Source organism: Pipistrellus kuhlii, unplaced genomic scaffold, assembly GCF_014108245.1.
Source record: "Pipistrellus kuhlii isolate mPipKuh1 unplaced genomic scaffold, mPipKuh1.p scaffold_m20_p_17, whole genome shotgun sequence".
Classification (NCBI taxonomy): Eukaryota; Metazoa; Chordata; class Mammalia; order Chiroptera; family Vespertilionidae; genus Pipistrellus; species Pipistrellus kuhlii.
Genome location: NW_023425482.1, coordinates 20,321,838 through 20,335,200, shown reverse-complemented (window position 1 = coordinate 20,335,200; position 13,363 = coordinate 20,321,838). Strand labels below are relative to the sequence as shown.

General features: G+C 43.1%; 1 protein-coding gene across 6 annotated transcripts in view; it reads left to right on the top strand.

Moving 5' to 3' along the window:
- Positions 1-3: 3 nt before the first annotated feature.
- PRMT7 (protein arginine methyltransferase 7) overlaps positions 4-13,363 on the top strand; it is a 33,681-nt gene continuing 20,321 nt past the window's right edge. For 3 of the 6 annotated variants that reach the window (XM_036441431.2, XM_036441430.2, XM_036441427.2), the window contains exons 1-5: positions 15-141; positions 4,041-4,206; positions 6,012-6,048; positions 6,832-6,981; positions 8,372-8,480. In XM_036441431.2, coding sequence (XP_036297324.1) covers positions 4,112-4,206; positions 6,012-6,048; positions 6,832-6,981; positions 8,372-8,480 — 391 coding nt within the window. In that variant the 5' untranslated portion in view covers positions 15-141; positions 4,041-4,111. Of the gene's footprint in view, positions 237-377; positions 483-4,040; positions 4,207-6,011; positions 6,049-6,831; positions 6,982-8,371; positions 8,481-13,363 lie in introns of those variants that run through there. The other 3 variants (XM_036441429.2, XM_036441428.2, XM_045582760.1) reach the window with 3 other exon arrangements.

The window sequence follows — 13,363 nt, the reverse complement described above, 5'->3', positions numbered from 1 at the left end:
CTACTTCCGGGTCCCGCCCCCAGCACGCTCAGCTGTCGTAGGAAGTTCCGCCCCCCTCACGCCGGCCGCGGGAACGTGGCCGTGGCGGCGGCGGAAGTGGACGGGCGGCACGCACGGCCGGTGAGGCGCTGAGCATGTTGGGTAGGTGGGGTCGCATTGGAGTCCGGGATGCAGCCCGCATCCTCTTCCCTGCGGCGGGGCCTGGCGTGGGCAGGGAAAGGTTCTCGGACGGCGCGGTACGCAGTTCTGCGGGACCTGCGAGAACCTTTCTATAGAGTCCGCGTGGGGCGGCTCAGAGCGCCCGGGCCGGCGGAAGAGCGGGGTGTCAGGCGGGCCCTGGCTCTCTGCCGTCCTCTCTGGTGATGGCCGTTTGCTGAGCCCGTAGGGGAAGAAGCATCTCTGCGATGAGCTAGTTGACAGGACGTACCTGGAATCTTCCCTTCAGCGACGGAGCGTGGCGTGGTGGCTGCCAGTTCCTCCTTGTAAAAGTCCACATTTCTTTGACAGCTCTTGGGGAACGAGGAGGGGGTCAGGCTATCTCCTGAGTCTGGAGTGTGGTCTTTTGGGAGAGGGACACGCCATAATATTAATAATAGGGGAAGAAATTTATCCGGAGAAGGTGTACATGGAGAGGTTACAGGACGTGGTTCCCTACTTAAGTACTCATTTTAGGTGAATAGGAAACCAGTGACTTCCCCACAGCTTTGAAAAGACTCTGTGATCCCAGTCGTAGCCTCAGCAACATCACAGACAGAAAGGGACTGCCACAGGATACGGGTTTCTAGACCCTCCGCAATGTGGACCCACCAACCTGTGTGACACTGCTCAGTTTCACTTCAGCAGGACTGATCGGTCCACTGTGCATGACAGTCTAAGCTTCCTAAGGTGGTGAAGTGCCCTCTCCCCACGCCCACCTAAGTCCTATCCATCTTTTGTGTGTGTGTGTGTGTGTGTGTGTGTAAATTCTCACAGGAGGATATTTTCCCATTGATTTTTATTTTTTTTTATTTTTATTTTTAGAGAGACTGGGAGAGAGAAATGGAGGGAGAAGGGAAAGGGGGGGGGAAGAAGAGGGGGAGAGAGGCGATACATGGATTGGTCATCTTTCGCTGGGCCCTGCTGGATTGGTTTGAACCTAAAACTGAGTTATGTGCCCTTGTCTGGGAATTGAACCTACAGCAACACTGCTCTTCGCAGGCCAACACTCTACCACTACGCCAAACCCGCCAGGGCCCTACCTACCTTTTAAGCTTTCCCTGAACATTCACTGAAATGTGGTAATTTCTTTCCACTACAGCATGTGTTGGACACAGTTTTCTAAAGCACATTACAGACTCTGGTAGTTGTAGACACTCTCATTTAAAAGAATAGCACCTGAGATGTACAGAGCTGGTTATCACAGTAGTTTGCAGACTAGGTTGCAAACCATTGCTGAGTTATGAAGTCAGCTCAGTGGATCATGGTCTATTAAAAAATAAAACGAAAACAGGATAAAATATATGAGGGCCTTGCCCATAGCAAGACTTAATATGTATCGTTTTGTGAAACTTTGTTATGTTTGTGTTTGTATTGTGTCTCCGTGTAAAATATATTACTTACTGGGGTTGTCAAGAAGTTTGAGAGCACCTGGATTAGAAAGTAGGTATTCTGGGGTTTTAGAAATAGAGTTTTGCTGAAAGACAGATTGGCTACTTTGAACCAAACTAGTGATCACCTGAGTCTTCAGAACCAAGCTAGCGATCACCTGTTTCCCATCCTCTTGTATAAGAATTCAGTATTTACTTAGTTTTTGATAATTTCAAGAAAAAGCCAGAAACTCTGGCCAATAAAATGTCTGAAAGGATCTCCTTCACCAAAAATAATCAAGTTTCCTGAAGATGGATCAGTGTTTAACAAGAATGAAGGGGAATGTGGAACACTTGCTGTTTCTGAATGTAAGAGGGAGGGGACATTGGGAGAGCCCATTCCTGCTGAGAAGTGCCTTCACACTTTGAGCTGTGGTGTTCCTGTCTCTCAGAAATAAATATGTTTGAGTGAAAAGGCCATACAAGACATTTTATCTGTCTGGTAACTTTTTTTTTGAAACATTTTTTTTTCTAAATATATTTTATTGATTTTTTACAGAGAGGAAGAGAGAGGGATAGAAACATTGATGAGAGAGAGAATCATCGATTAGCTGCCTCTTGCACCTCCCCTACTGGGGATTTGCCCACAACCAAGGTACATGCCCTTGACTGCAATAGAATCTGGACCCTTCAGTCCACAGGCTGACACTCTATCCACTGAGCCAAACCAGTTTCAGCTTGAAACATTTTTTTAACGAAAGGTTTTTCAAAATTGCTTTTAAAATTAAATACTGAGTATATAGATAAGAAGTAATTATGATAAATAGTGAGGCATGAAGAATGACAGTGTCATGAGCACCTGTATTCCCACCACCCAGTTTTAGAAAAAGAATATCATTGCTCTTTAAGTCCCCTGTGTGGCCCTTTATTTTATTTTTTATTTTTATTGATTTCAGAGAGGGAGAGTGAGAGAGAGAGAAAAACATCACTGATGAGAGAGAATTATTGATTGGCTGCTTCCTGCATGACCCTCAACCTTTCATTCTTGGTTTTGCATAATTATACATGTGCCCTGACTGGGAATCCAACTGTGACCTCGTGGTACATAGGTTGACCCTCAACCATTCAGCCACACCTGCTGGGCTGTGTGACCCTCTTGAATCCCATCTTTTTTCCTTTCCACTATCCTATTTCCTGCTATGCACTTTAGTGTGATCCTTAAAGAATGTGTTGTTCTGTTTTGCATAATTACACATCCTATATAATAAAAGCCTAATATGCTAAGTGTTCTGTTGTCAGGTTGCCTGTTCAACCAATCAAGTGTAATATGCTAATGATATGCTAAGGCTGCTCAATCCCTTGCTATGATGTGCACTGACCACCAGGGGGCAGACGCTCCAACTAGTAGTTTAGCTTGCTGCTGGGGACTGAGCCAGATGGGCCAGACATGCCCTGGAGCCCTCTAGCAGTCCCTCCCCTGCAGGCCAACTTCCTGTGTCCCTTCCTGCACCGAGTGGGGTCCCTTGGCCTGGCCTGCACTATCTCACAATCCAGGACCCCTCAGGAATGTCTTAGAGCCAGTTTTGGCCCGATCCTGCAGGCCAGGCTGAGGGACCCCACTGGAATTCGTGCACTGGGCCTCCATTTTTTGTATAAATGTGAACTTATTATATGTATTCTGTGACTTGCTTTTTTAATTTTTTTTTATTTTTAATATATTTTATTGATTTTGTACAGAGAGGAAGGGAGAGAGATAGAGAGCCAGAAACATCAATGAGAGAGAGTCATCAATCGGCTGCCTCTCCCACACCCCCCACTGGGGATATGCCTGCAATCAAGGTACTGTACATGCCCTTGACCGGAATCGAACCCGGGACCCTTCAGTTCCCAAGCCAACGCTTTATCCATTGAGCCAAACCGGTCTCCGCTTGCTTTTTTTTTTTTTTAATGACTCAACATTATATTCCTGGGATTGTCCATGTTTGTGTATAGCTGTGACTTGTTTAGATGAAGGTTTTCCTAATTTGTTTGAATTGTTCTATTTTTGTATTTTAACTTAACCTGTCTAATATCCTTAGATAGTTTTAGTGGCACTTCTTTACCACTACCCCAATCTCTATTTGTTCTTTCCTATTAGCCCTTTCCTCTGCTTTATTTCCTTTCTCACCTACCTTTACCCGAGGCTATGCCCAGGTGTACCTTTGAGGCTCATTTGACCCTGTTGGAATCACTGAGGACTGCTCAAGTTTCCTGATAGTTTTATGAACTTATGTATTATAGTTTTTAATGTTATATGGGGAATATAAAACCAAGTAAGTCTTTCTGGAAATATGAGAATTCTGATTAACAAATATTTTCAGTGGTTTTGACATTTTTGTCAATTTCTTGACCACCCTCCCCCCTTTGTTTTCTTGTCTTTTAACTTTTTTTTTCTTTTTTTCTTTTTTTCATTCTTGGTCATTATAATGTGACTAGGTTTCTGACCGTCTGACCTGTCCATAAGAAGTAAGCTGGCGAGTGATAAAATTGAGGAGCTGACTGGCAGCATGAAGATCTTCTGTGGGCGGGCTAATCCGACCACAGGGTCTGTGGAGTGGCTGGAGGAAGATGAGCACTATGATTACCACCAGGAGATTGCCAGGTAACAAGCATTTGTTCACAGTTGGCTGCAGCTGGCTGGGGCACTTGATCTCAAAGCAGATGCCTTGAAATTTAGTCTGAGCGTGCAAGAGGGTATTACCCAGTGCTTCTGAGCAGGTGTAGGTCCCAAGCAGATGTGCTCAGCCAAGTAGGTTTGTGTGGGAGTCAGGCTGAGTCATGCCTGTGTGGGAAGTCAGCGGATCTGTCTAGTGGAGCAGAGAAGACCCAAGGTTCAGTAGTAGTAGAGTTTACGAAAGTTAATTATTTACTGTGTCACTTAAATGGTGACATTCCTCATATAGTTAAATTCCCCTGAAAACTTAAAAATTGCTTTTTTTTTCCCTTTGAAGGGATATTTAAAAGTATGTGAGTTACTGTTATTTATCAATCATGAAGTGCATACAACATGACAACACAGTGCTAGGGCAGTGAGTACCAAAATGAAGAAGAAAGGATTCCCATCCTTAAGGAACAGGTAGTTTTGTGGAAGAGATAGACATAAAAAAATGATGGTGCAGAGAGGTAAAGGCCAGTGGAAATGGGTAATTGCTACAGTTGAAGTATAGATAATCAACTCTCCTCCCTTTAACACTATATAGTTTGGTAAACTCTTAGTTTTTCCTGATGGCATGAAAGAAAATGCTGAATATACAGCAGATAGTATACTTTGCCTTTCCCCAATTCCTCCCCCTAGTGATTATCCCAATGTAGAAATTATGCGAGATTATGTAAAGTATTAGACAAACTCAGCCTAAGTTAGTCTAAGGAAAAATTGTGTATGGGGGTGGGTTATAAGGGGTCAGTGTGTGTGTGTGGGGAGGACATGTGTAATACTTTCAATAATAAAGATTTAATTTAAAAATATGTAATGTATAAAATGATCAGTATGTTAGTGGCTTTGGAGTTACTGTGACAGGGATGACTACTAGAGCATTCTTAGGTCTTAGGTTCTTTGCTGAAAAATAAATATTTGCCTGAGGTTTTTTATTTAGTACCAAAGAATCATAGAATACTAGAGGCCTGGTGTATGAAATTTGTGCATGGGGGCGGGGGGAAGTTCCCCTTGGCCCAGCCTGCACCCTCTCCAATCCAGGACCCTTTGGGGGGTGTCCGACTGCCAATTTAGGCCCCATTGGGCCTAAACTGGCAGTCAGGCATCCCTCTCACATCCTGGACTGCTGGCTCCTAATCACTCACCTGCCTGCCTGCCTGGTTGCCCCTAACTGCCCCCTCTGCTGGCCTGGTCACCCCACGCAGCCTGTTTGTTCATCATTTGGTTGTCCCTCATTAATTCCTCTGCTGGCCTGGTGTAGGCAGCCATCTTGTGAGGGTGTGATAGTCAATTTCCATATTGCCTATGTAATATATAGGATAACTGTTGATGTATGAAATTCCAAATTTGTAGAGAATTTTTATTTGAACCAAACTGACCATATATGTAGGGAGCAAGATCTCAAATGCTCCAGAGAATAACAGTTTTGTAGCTGCTTCTATGCATTTGAAATTAAAGAGGGAAAAAGCAAAGTGGTGATTGGATTATATAGGATAGCTTAATAAGATTATGTATGTGCCTTCTTGAGGATGGTTTATTCCAAAGGTGTGTTAACTTAGGAATTTATGATCATATCACTGTGTGAGGTTACTTTCCATACCCCTCCTCACTTAATTCTTTTAAAATAGTTTAAAATCTGCCTGGATGTTTGTCTCATCTGATTTAAGAATGCATTTATATATCTGTGAATATGCCCACATGTTGATGTATATTACTTTTAGCAGAGGTTTCTGACCTGTCGTTTTGGTTTTTAGATCTTCTTACGCTGATATGCTGCACGACAAAGACAGAGTAAGTGTAAAAGGAAACTGTTACCTTGATGTGGGGTTTTGAAATCTCGGATTATGGGAAATTAAAAACTTCCCCTGGAGGCACGATGTTGGAATGATGCTGAGAGTCAGTATGGCGTAGTGGTTGGGAATTTTGTCTGGAGGCTAGGTCCTATTTCTGGCTCTGCCGTTAACCTGAGTGTGAATTAGGACAAAACATAGGACCTCTGTGGGCATGATAGGCCTGAGGGCTGCACGTTTCCTACCCCTGATCTGGAAGCTTAGAGGAGAGGTCCTATGGACCTCTAAGAGGAGTCTCTGAGTGTTGCTGCTACTCATGAGGGACGCCCAGGGAGGCTGGTTATGGGAGGCCAGGCAGGAGCTGGCACCTGGAACCTGGGAGGGCACTGATGAGAGCAGCAGCCATACAGGAAGGAGCAACTACCTCCCTCTTTCTACCTTCCAGTCACCTTCAATATCCTTCTTCTATGTGTGCACCTAACGGCTGGAACCAGGAGAAGGTGCTTCCAGAGCCCTAGCCCCAGCATCACTAAGCAGACACCGAAGAGTGGGTGTGGAGGGGAGATAATTGCTTAATGAAGGGTGACAGTTTGACCCAGTGCTCTGGCAGTTTCACAAGGCCGGCCTGGCTCAGCTAGCCAGTGCTGTTCCTCGAGGGGCCAGAAAGGCCACAAGTCATGACTCGCACTGCTGATGCCAACCATGACCAGAATTTCACAAAGCACCTTTCTACTTATCTATAACAACTAGTATGTCGTGACAGTTACTTCTCCCTTTCTCTTAGAATATAAAATACTACCAGGGCATCCGGGCTGCTGTGAGCAGGGTGAAGGACAGAGGACAGAAGGCCCTGGTTCTCGACATTGGCACCGGCACAGGGCTCTTGTCCATGATGGCAGTCACAGCAGGTGCCGACTTCTGCTATGCCATCGAGGTAAGCCACATTCTTCACGTGGGTGTCTTGCCCCTTGCACTTTGCCTGCCCATTTGTTCATAGGTATTCGTGGCGTGCTCACTCTGTGCCAGGCCCAGGGCCAGGCTCTGAAAGCACAGAACTGAGTCAGGTACAATTTCTTCCCCTAGGAGCATGTTTTCCCCTCTGCAAACAGTGTTTTCATGCATGTCAGGATCACTGAGACGCTTTAGCGTCTCAGTGATCCTGACATGCATGAAAACAGCCCCCCTCTACATCTCCCCTACCAGATTTTGATTTAATTATTCTGGGATGTGGTCTGGCATTGGGCGTTTTGAATATGCACCAAGATTGAGACCTACTATTTTAAATGTTCCTGCAGAGCCAGCTATCTTATTATGTTTACCAATAGTTTGGCAATCTGCCATTTCTTTCCCATAATAAATCATGAAACTTGTTATCTTTCTGATCATGCAAATCATACATATCTTTATAGGAAATTTGTTAAATATAAAATAAAGGTAGTTTGTTAATTCATAGTTAATTACCATTGCTAAAATTTATATATATAAATTTTATATATATATATAAAATTTATATATATATAAACACACACACACATATATATATTTTAAGTCCTTACCTAAGGACATATTTAAAGAGAGGAAGGGAAAGAGAGAAATATGCTTTCCATATGCTCCTCGACTGGAGATCAAACCCACAACCCAGGTATATGATTTCTGTGGTAAGTGTCTTAAAAACAAACCACGGTCCTGGGTTCCTCACTTTTTCCCCCTGAGCCAAACCAGCTAGAGCCTCACTTTTTTCTTATTAAGAGCAAGAGGAATTTTCCTAGGAATCTGGAACAAACCTCTGCTTGGATGTCATTGGCCAGAGTAAGGTCACATCCCATTTTTGCTCACACTTAGGTCTAACACAGTAACAGTCTCACTTTGGTCCAGAGCAGCTTCACAGATCATAGTTTGTGAGGGAAGTCTTCCTGGCTCCCTCTAGTGCGGCACTGACACCTGCTGTCCTTACTAGGTAGCGCAACCTCCCTGGGATCCCTCTCCCTCCCCTCCTGTGCCTGGGGACTCCTAGCTGCCAGTTAAACTCAGGGAAATCTCATTCCTTTGTTTTCATGACACACATTTATAGAATAAAGTATTGCAGTTACATGGATGAAGTCTTGTTTATTTAAATTAAACAGGCCCAAATAAATATTTTGCCTATATCTTGAATGGTAACAAAGGTTCATTTTGTATATTTGGAAGGAAATTCTGTAGTGCAGACCTTTTTTACTTCAAAACTTAGGACTAGAATCAAGGAATGTCTTGCTAGTATTGGGTGTTAGGATGATTGCTTATTAAATTGATTGCTTATTTTCTTGGGTTTTGGCTCTCATTTGTAGGTTTTTAAGCCTATGGCTGAGGCTGCTGTGAAGATTGTGGAGAAAAATGGCTTCAGTGATAAGATTAAGGTTATCAACAAGCATTCTACAGAGGTTACTGTGGGGCCAGGTAAGATAAACACATACTACATTGATAGCTTTGCTTGCTTTTGTAAGAGAGAGGAAATGGCTTATTCAAGTTGTCTGGAATAACTTATCCAAGTAATTGTAGAGATGTGGGGCCTGCATGTGTCTTCTGCGTGGGGCCTGCACTTTTCTTCTCTATTGGTTTATTTCTCTATTAGCTAAAATGAATCAGCAATGGGTAAACCAGAACTAATCAAGAGCAATAGCAGTGATGCAAATGAAACCTTCTTCTGCTTTAAGCAAGTTTGGATTCTTGTGTGGCTCAGCTCTCTGAGATTCAAGTTTTATCAGACAGAAGTGATACTAAGTATATAGCAGAAATGGTTTTGCTTAGTTCTGACATTCTGCTTCCGCGTCTAACATGAGAGATTTGCCTGTGTAGCACAATATCTCCACGTTCCCACAATATTTTTTAGAGTTTAGGAGTTTGAACTGGACTTCTGAAATTTCATGACACTGATACCTGGAGAGCACAGTGGAAAGATGTGTAAAAGAAGCCTGGAGTAAGGTTGTGAACATAACCCCATTTTTAAAACACAGTACTTTAGTATGAAGCATCTACCTAAGGTCAACACTTTTCTCCCATTAAAACAACAACATTTTTATAGAAAATCGGAAACATGCACAAAAGAAGAAATTGGAATTCCCTTTTATTAATTTTTAGAACATGATATACATACAAAAGAATGCACAAATCATTATTCCATTTTTAATCAACATTATTGAGGTATATATTTTTTTATTCCCCCAAGGTATAATTTTTTTTTGTTTTCTTTTTTATTTATCCTTACCTGAGGATATTTTTTCCATTGATTTTTAGAGATAGTGGCAGGGGTGGGAGGGGGGGAGGAAGGGCAGGGTGAGAGGCAGACATCAATCAATGTGAGAGTGACACATCGATTGGTTGCTTCCTGCATGTGCCCTGATGAGGGTCAGGAATCGAACCTGCAACCCATGTATATGCCCTTGACCAGGAATCGAACCTAACACCCTTCAGTGCTCAGGCCAATGCTCCAATCACTGAACCATACCGGCCAGGGCTGTAGAGGCAAAATTTACATAAAGTGAATGCATCCATGCTAAGTGGATAGTTTGATTAGTTTTGACAAATTTAAATAAACTTGTAACTACCACCACAATCAAGATAATAGAATATCTCCATCCTTCCCCAAAGAGATTCTTCAATCCCTCCCATAGCCCCGGCCTTAGGTGCCTACTGATCTGCTTTCTTCAGGAGAAATGAGATCTGCCTTTTCTAGAATTTTGAGTAAGTGGAATTATATAATGTGTATTTTTTGTGCCTGCTTTCTTTTCCGTTGCATATTGCTCTTGAGATATCAACCACGTTGTTTCATGTATCAGGAAATCATTCTCTTCTATTGCAAAGCAACACTTCATATGTGGACATACCATAGGCTGCTTACCCCTTCATTTGTTGATGGACACAGTTTCTTGGCTAGGTTTTTAGGGTCATTGATCTTTTCTGTGTGGTGTCTAATCCACTGTTAATCACATCTAGTTAACTTTTCATTTCTGGTATGTATTTTTTAATCTCTGTAATGATTATATTTTTATAACTTTATTTTTTTCTCCTTATGTTCCATTAAATACTGAACATATTTATAGCAGCTATTTTAACACTCTTATCGCCTATTTCTGCCATCTCTGTCATCCAGTGGTTTGTTCTGTTATCCTAGATCTGGGCTACATTTTCCTTCTTGGCATATCTAGTAATTTTTATTTGCTGTGGATAGTGGAAACTTTGCCTTGCTAAGGGCTGAATTTTGTTGTCTTCCTTTAAAAGCTTCTTTTGGCATGCAGCTTGGTTACTTGTAGATCAGTTTGGTCCTTTCTAGGCTGTTTTTAAGCTTTATTGAAGCAAAGTTACAGTAGCTTTAAGTCATGGCTTCTCAACAGCAGCACTGTTGACATTTTGGACCTAATAATTCTTTGTTGGGGGGTGGGGGACCTATTCTGAGCATTGTAAGATGTTGGCCTCTAACCAGTGGAAATCAGTTACATCTCCCTCCCCATTGTGCCAACCAAAAATGTCTTCAGACATTGCCAGGTGTCCCAGGGTGAAGGGTAGTTTCTTGTATAGGTCACCCCTGTTGAGAACCATAGCTCTGTGGCTATTTTAGCCAAACTGGTAATGACCTTTCTAGGGTCTCTGCTGAGCGCCCGTGTGCTGGCTGATCAGAACTAGAATGTGACCCAGTCCTTTGTGAACTCTGGAAATTGTTCACCTTACAGCATCGTGGTTATTTTTATCCGGCCTTCTAGAGTCCTGCCCTATTATATTCAACAGTGACCTAAGGGGAGCCCTGTGCAGGTTTCTGAAGCCCTTTTCTGTGTAACTTTATCTCTGTTTTCTCTCCTGCAAGTCCCAGATGCCTCCACTTCCCTGAACTCCAGTTGCTGTTTCCTTAGCTCAGCAAGATTGCGGTGCTCTTCTCACATTCTCGTTCCCTGTACTGTGGTCTGGAAAGAGCCTGCTTGCTAAAAGCCAGAGCAGCAGTAGGGGTCACTTTGTGTCCTTTCTTGGGGATTAAACTGTGTAAACTGTGTTGCCTTTTTTTTTTTTAATATGCTTTATTGATTTTTTACAGAGAGGAAGAGAGAGGGATAGAGAGTTAGAAACATCGATGAGAGAGAATCATCGATCAGTTGCCTCTTGCACACCCCCCACTGGGGATATGCCTGCAACCAAGGTACATGCCCTTGACTGGAATCAAACCCGGGACCCTTCAGTCCGCAGGCCGATGCTCTGTCCACTGAGCCAAACCGGTTTCGGCTGTGTTGCCTTTTGTTCAACATCTGAAAATGTTTGTTTCATAATATTTTGTCTGGTTTTGTAGTTGATTACAGTGGATTGATAAGTTCGATTCCAGTTACTCTGTTTTGGCCAGAGGTGGGGGTTATTTATTTATTCTTAATATGTTTTTATTGATTTCAGAGAGAGGAAGAAGAGGGATAGAAAGGTAGAATGGTGAGAGAGAATCATCGATCGGCTGCCTCCTGCACACCCCACACTGGGGATCGAGCCTGCAACCTGACCATGTCCCTGACCAGGAATTGAACCGTGACCTCCTGGTTCATAGATCAATGCTCAACCACGGAAACACCAGCTGGGCAAAATTTGTCTGTCTTGATAACACAGAGATCGACCAGCAGAGCAGCCTTTGCTATGTCACTCTCTCTGTGGCTCTGTGACCTCTTCTAGGCTGTGTATTGTATACACACACCCTGAATGAATGAGGCCATACCCCTCAGGTCCTTTAATGCTTTTTCTTTGTAGTGCTTATCAAGAAATAATGACATCATTATGTAATTATGTATTTAATGTCTATATCCCCACTCAGCTGAAGCATTCTGAGGTCATGGACTGTGTGGTCTTATTTATTCCATTCCATAACTTTCATGCCTGGCATGAAAGAATTCAGTAATATTTATTTAGTGAGTAGATTGTCAACTTTGCTTAGTCCTTAGCCCCTTGTGCATGGGATTTTATTTCCACTCTTCCAACTTGACAGTCAGTGGCTTTCTTATTGCTGAGGCTGATGGTCTTCCCTCTGCTTCTCCTCTCAAACACTGCAGCCTTGGTACTTCTGCTGTTTAGTCTTCCTGTTCTCCCCCAAATGCACGTTTTCGAAGGTTCTGTCCTCAGCTCTTTTTAAAAATAGCATCTAAGTTCGTTGCCTGTTTCCCAGAGATGGATGGATTACACACAGGCATGTGTGCAGCTGACTCAGGGGGCATTTGTTCATCCGTCCCATCATGGGGTAAGACCTAGGAGGCACCTGGAGTAAGCTCCCCTCCTCAGGCTCTCACTCACATGTTAGACACCAGGCTGTCAGGAGTTTTTGTTGAAATTCACTGGGTCATAAAGTTTTATTGATTTGATGCATGTTTGGGTAATAAATCATTTTAAATTACATAATTAGCTTAAACATTATTCAGGAGGCAGCATTTGCAGAGGTTGGTGATTGATTGGATGTAGAGTGATAGGGCGGAATCAAGAACTCAGCTAATGTTTGCTGACAGTTGCTGGGTGTTATGGATTTTTCTAGGCACTCGGGTACAGTGAACAGACCAGTCAGGGTCTCTACTCTCCTGGAGCTAGTAAATGATGCCCAGGTTTCTGGACTGTGTGGTAGTGCCATTCACTGAGGTGGAAACATCAGAGGGAGAAGCAGGTGAATGGGGGTGGGATGTGATTGGCTCAGTTTGGGATGGTGAATTCCCGTTGGAGTTTTTAGCATCACATTAGAGAGGATAGGCAGGGCCACTCTGGAGGGTGTTCTCCGGGCCAGAGGACATGTTTCTTCTTAGCTACCATTCACATCATATTGCCATTGAGCACAAGTGTACTTCACAGGAAGTGGATAGTTTTTACCTTTGCTAATCTAACCACTGCTGCATGGAGCAGATGCTGTTAAGTCCCCCCGCCCCCTCAACAGATGAGGTGACTGATGGTCAGTGCTGAGGGTGCAGGCTCAAAGCCCAGGTCTCCATGACTCAAGGTTTAGGCTCTGCTGCACTGTTCTTTCAAACACTTCTGTTCTCTTGCATCATCCATGAGACTTGTTTTCTCTGTGGGGAAGATGAGTGGGCTTTGTCAAATTGTAATTCATGAGCCATTAGGAGTGTTTAGTTAATTTTCCATGATGAATGGTCCCTTCCAAAGTCTGTTTTGTCTCTTGGCTCATTAAAAGTTATAACTGTAGAAGTAACATTACATTACATTATAGAAGTTTAGAAAGTGGAGTTAATAGATCCTCCCTAACCCTACTTTCCCAAACAATGGGTATTGTTTGATAACAAGAAATAAACTTAATTCAGTTGGATTTAATATAAGACACTGAG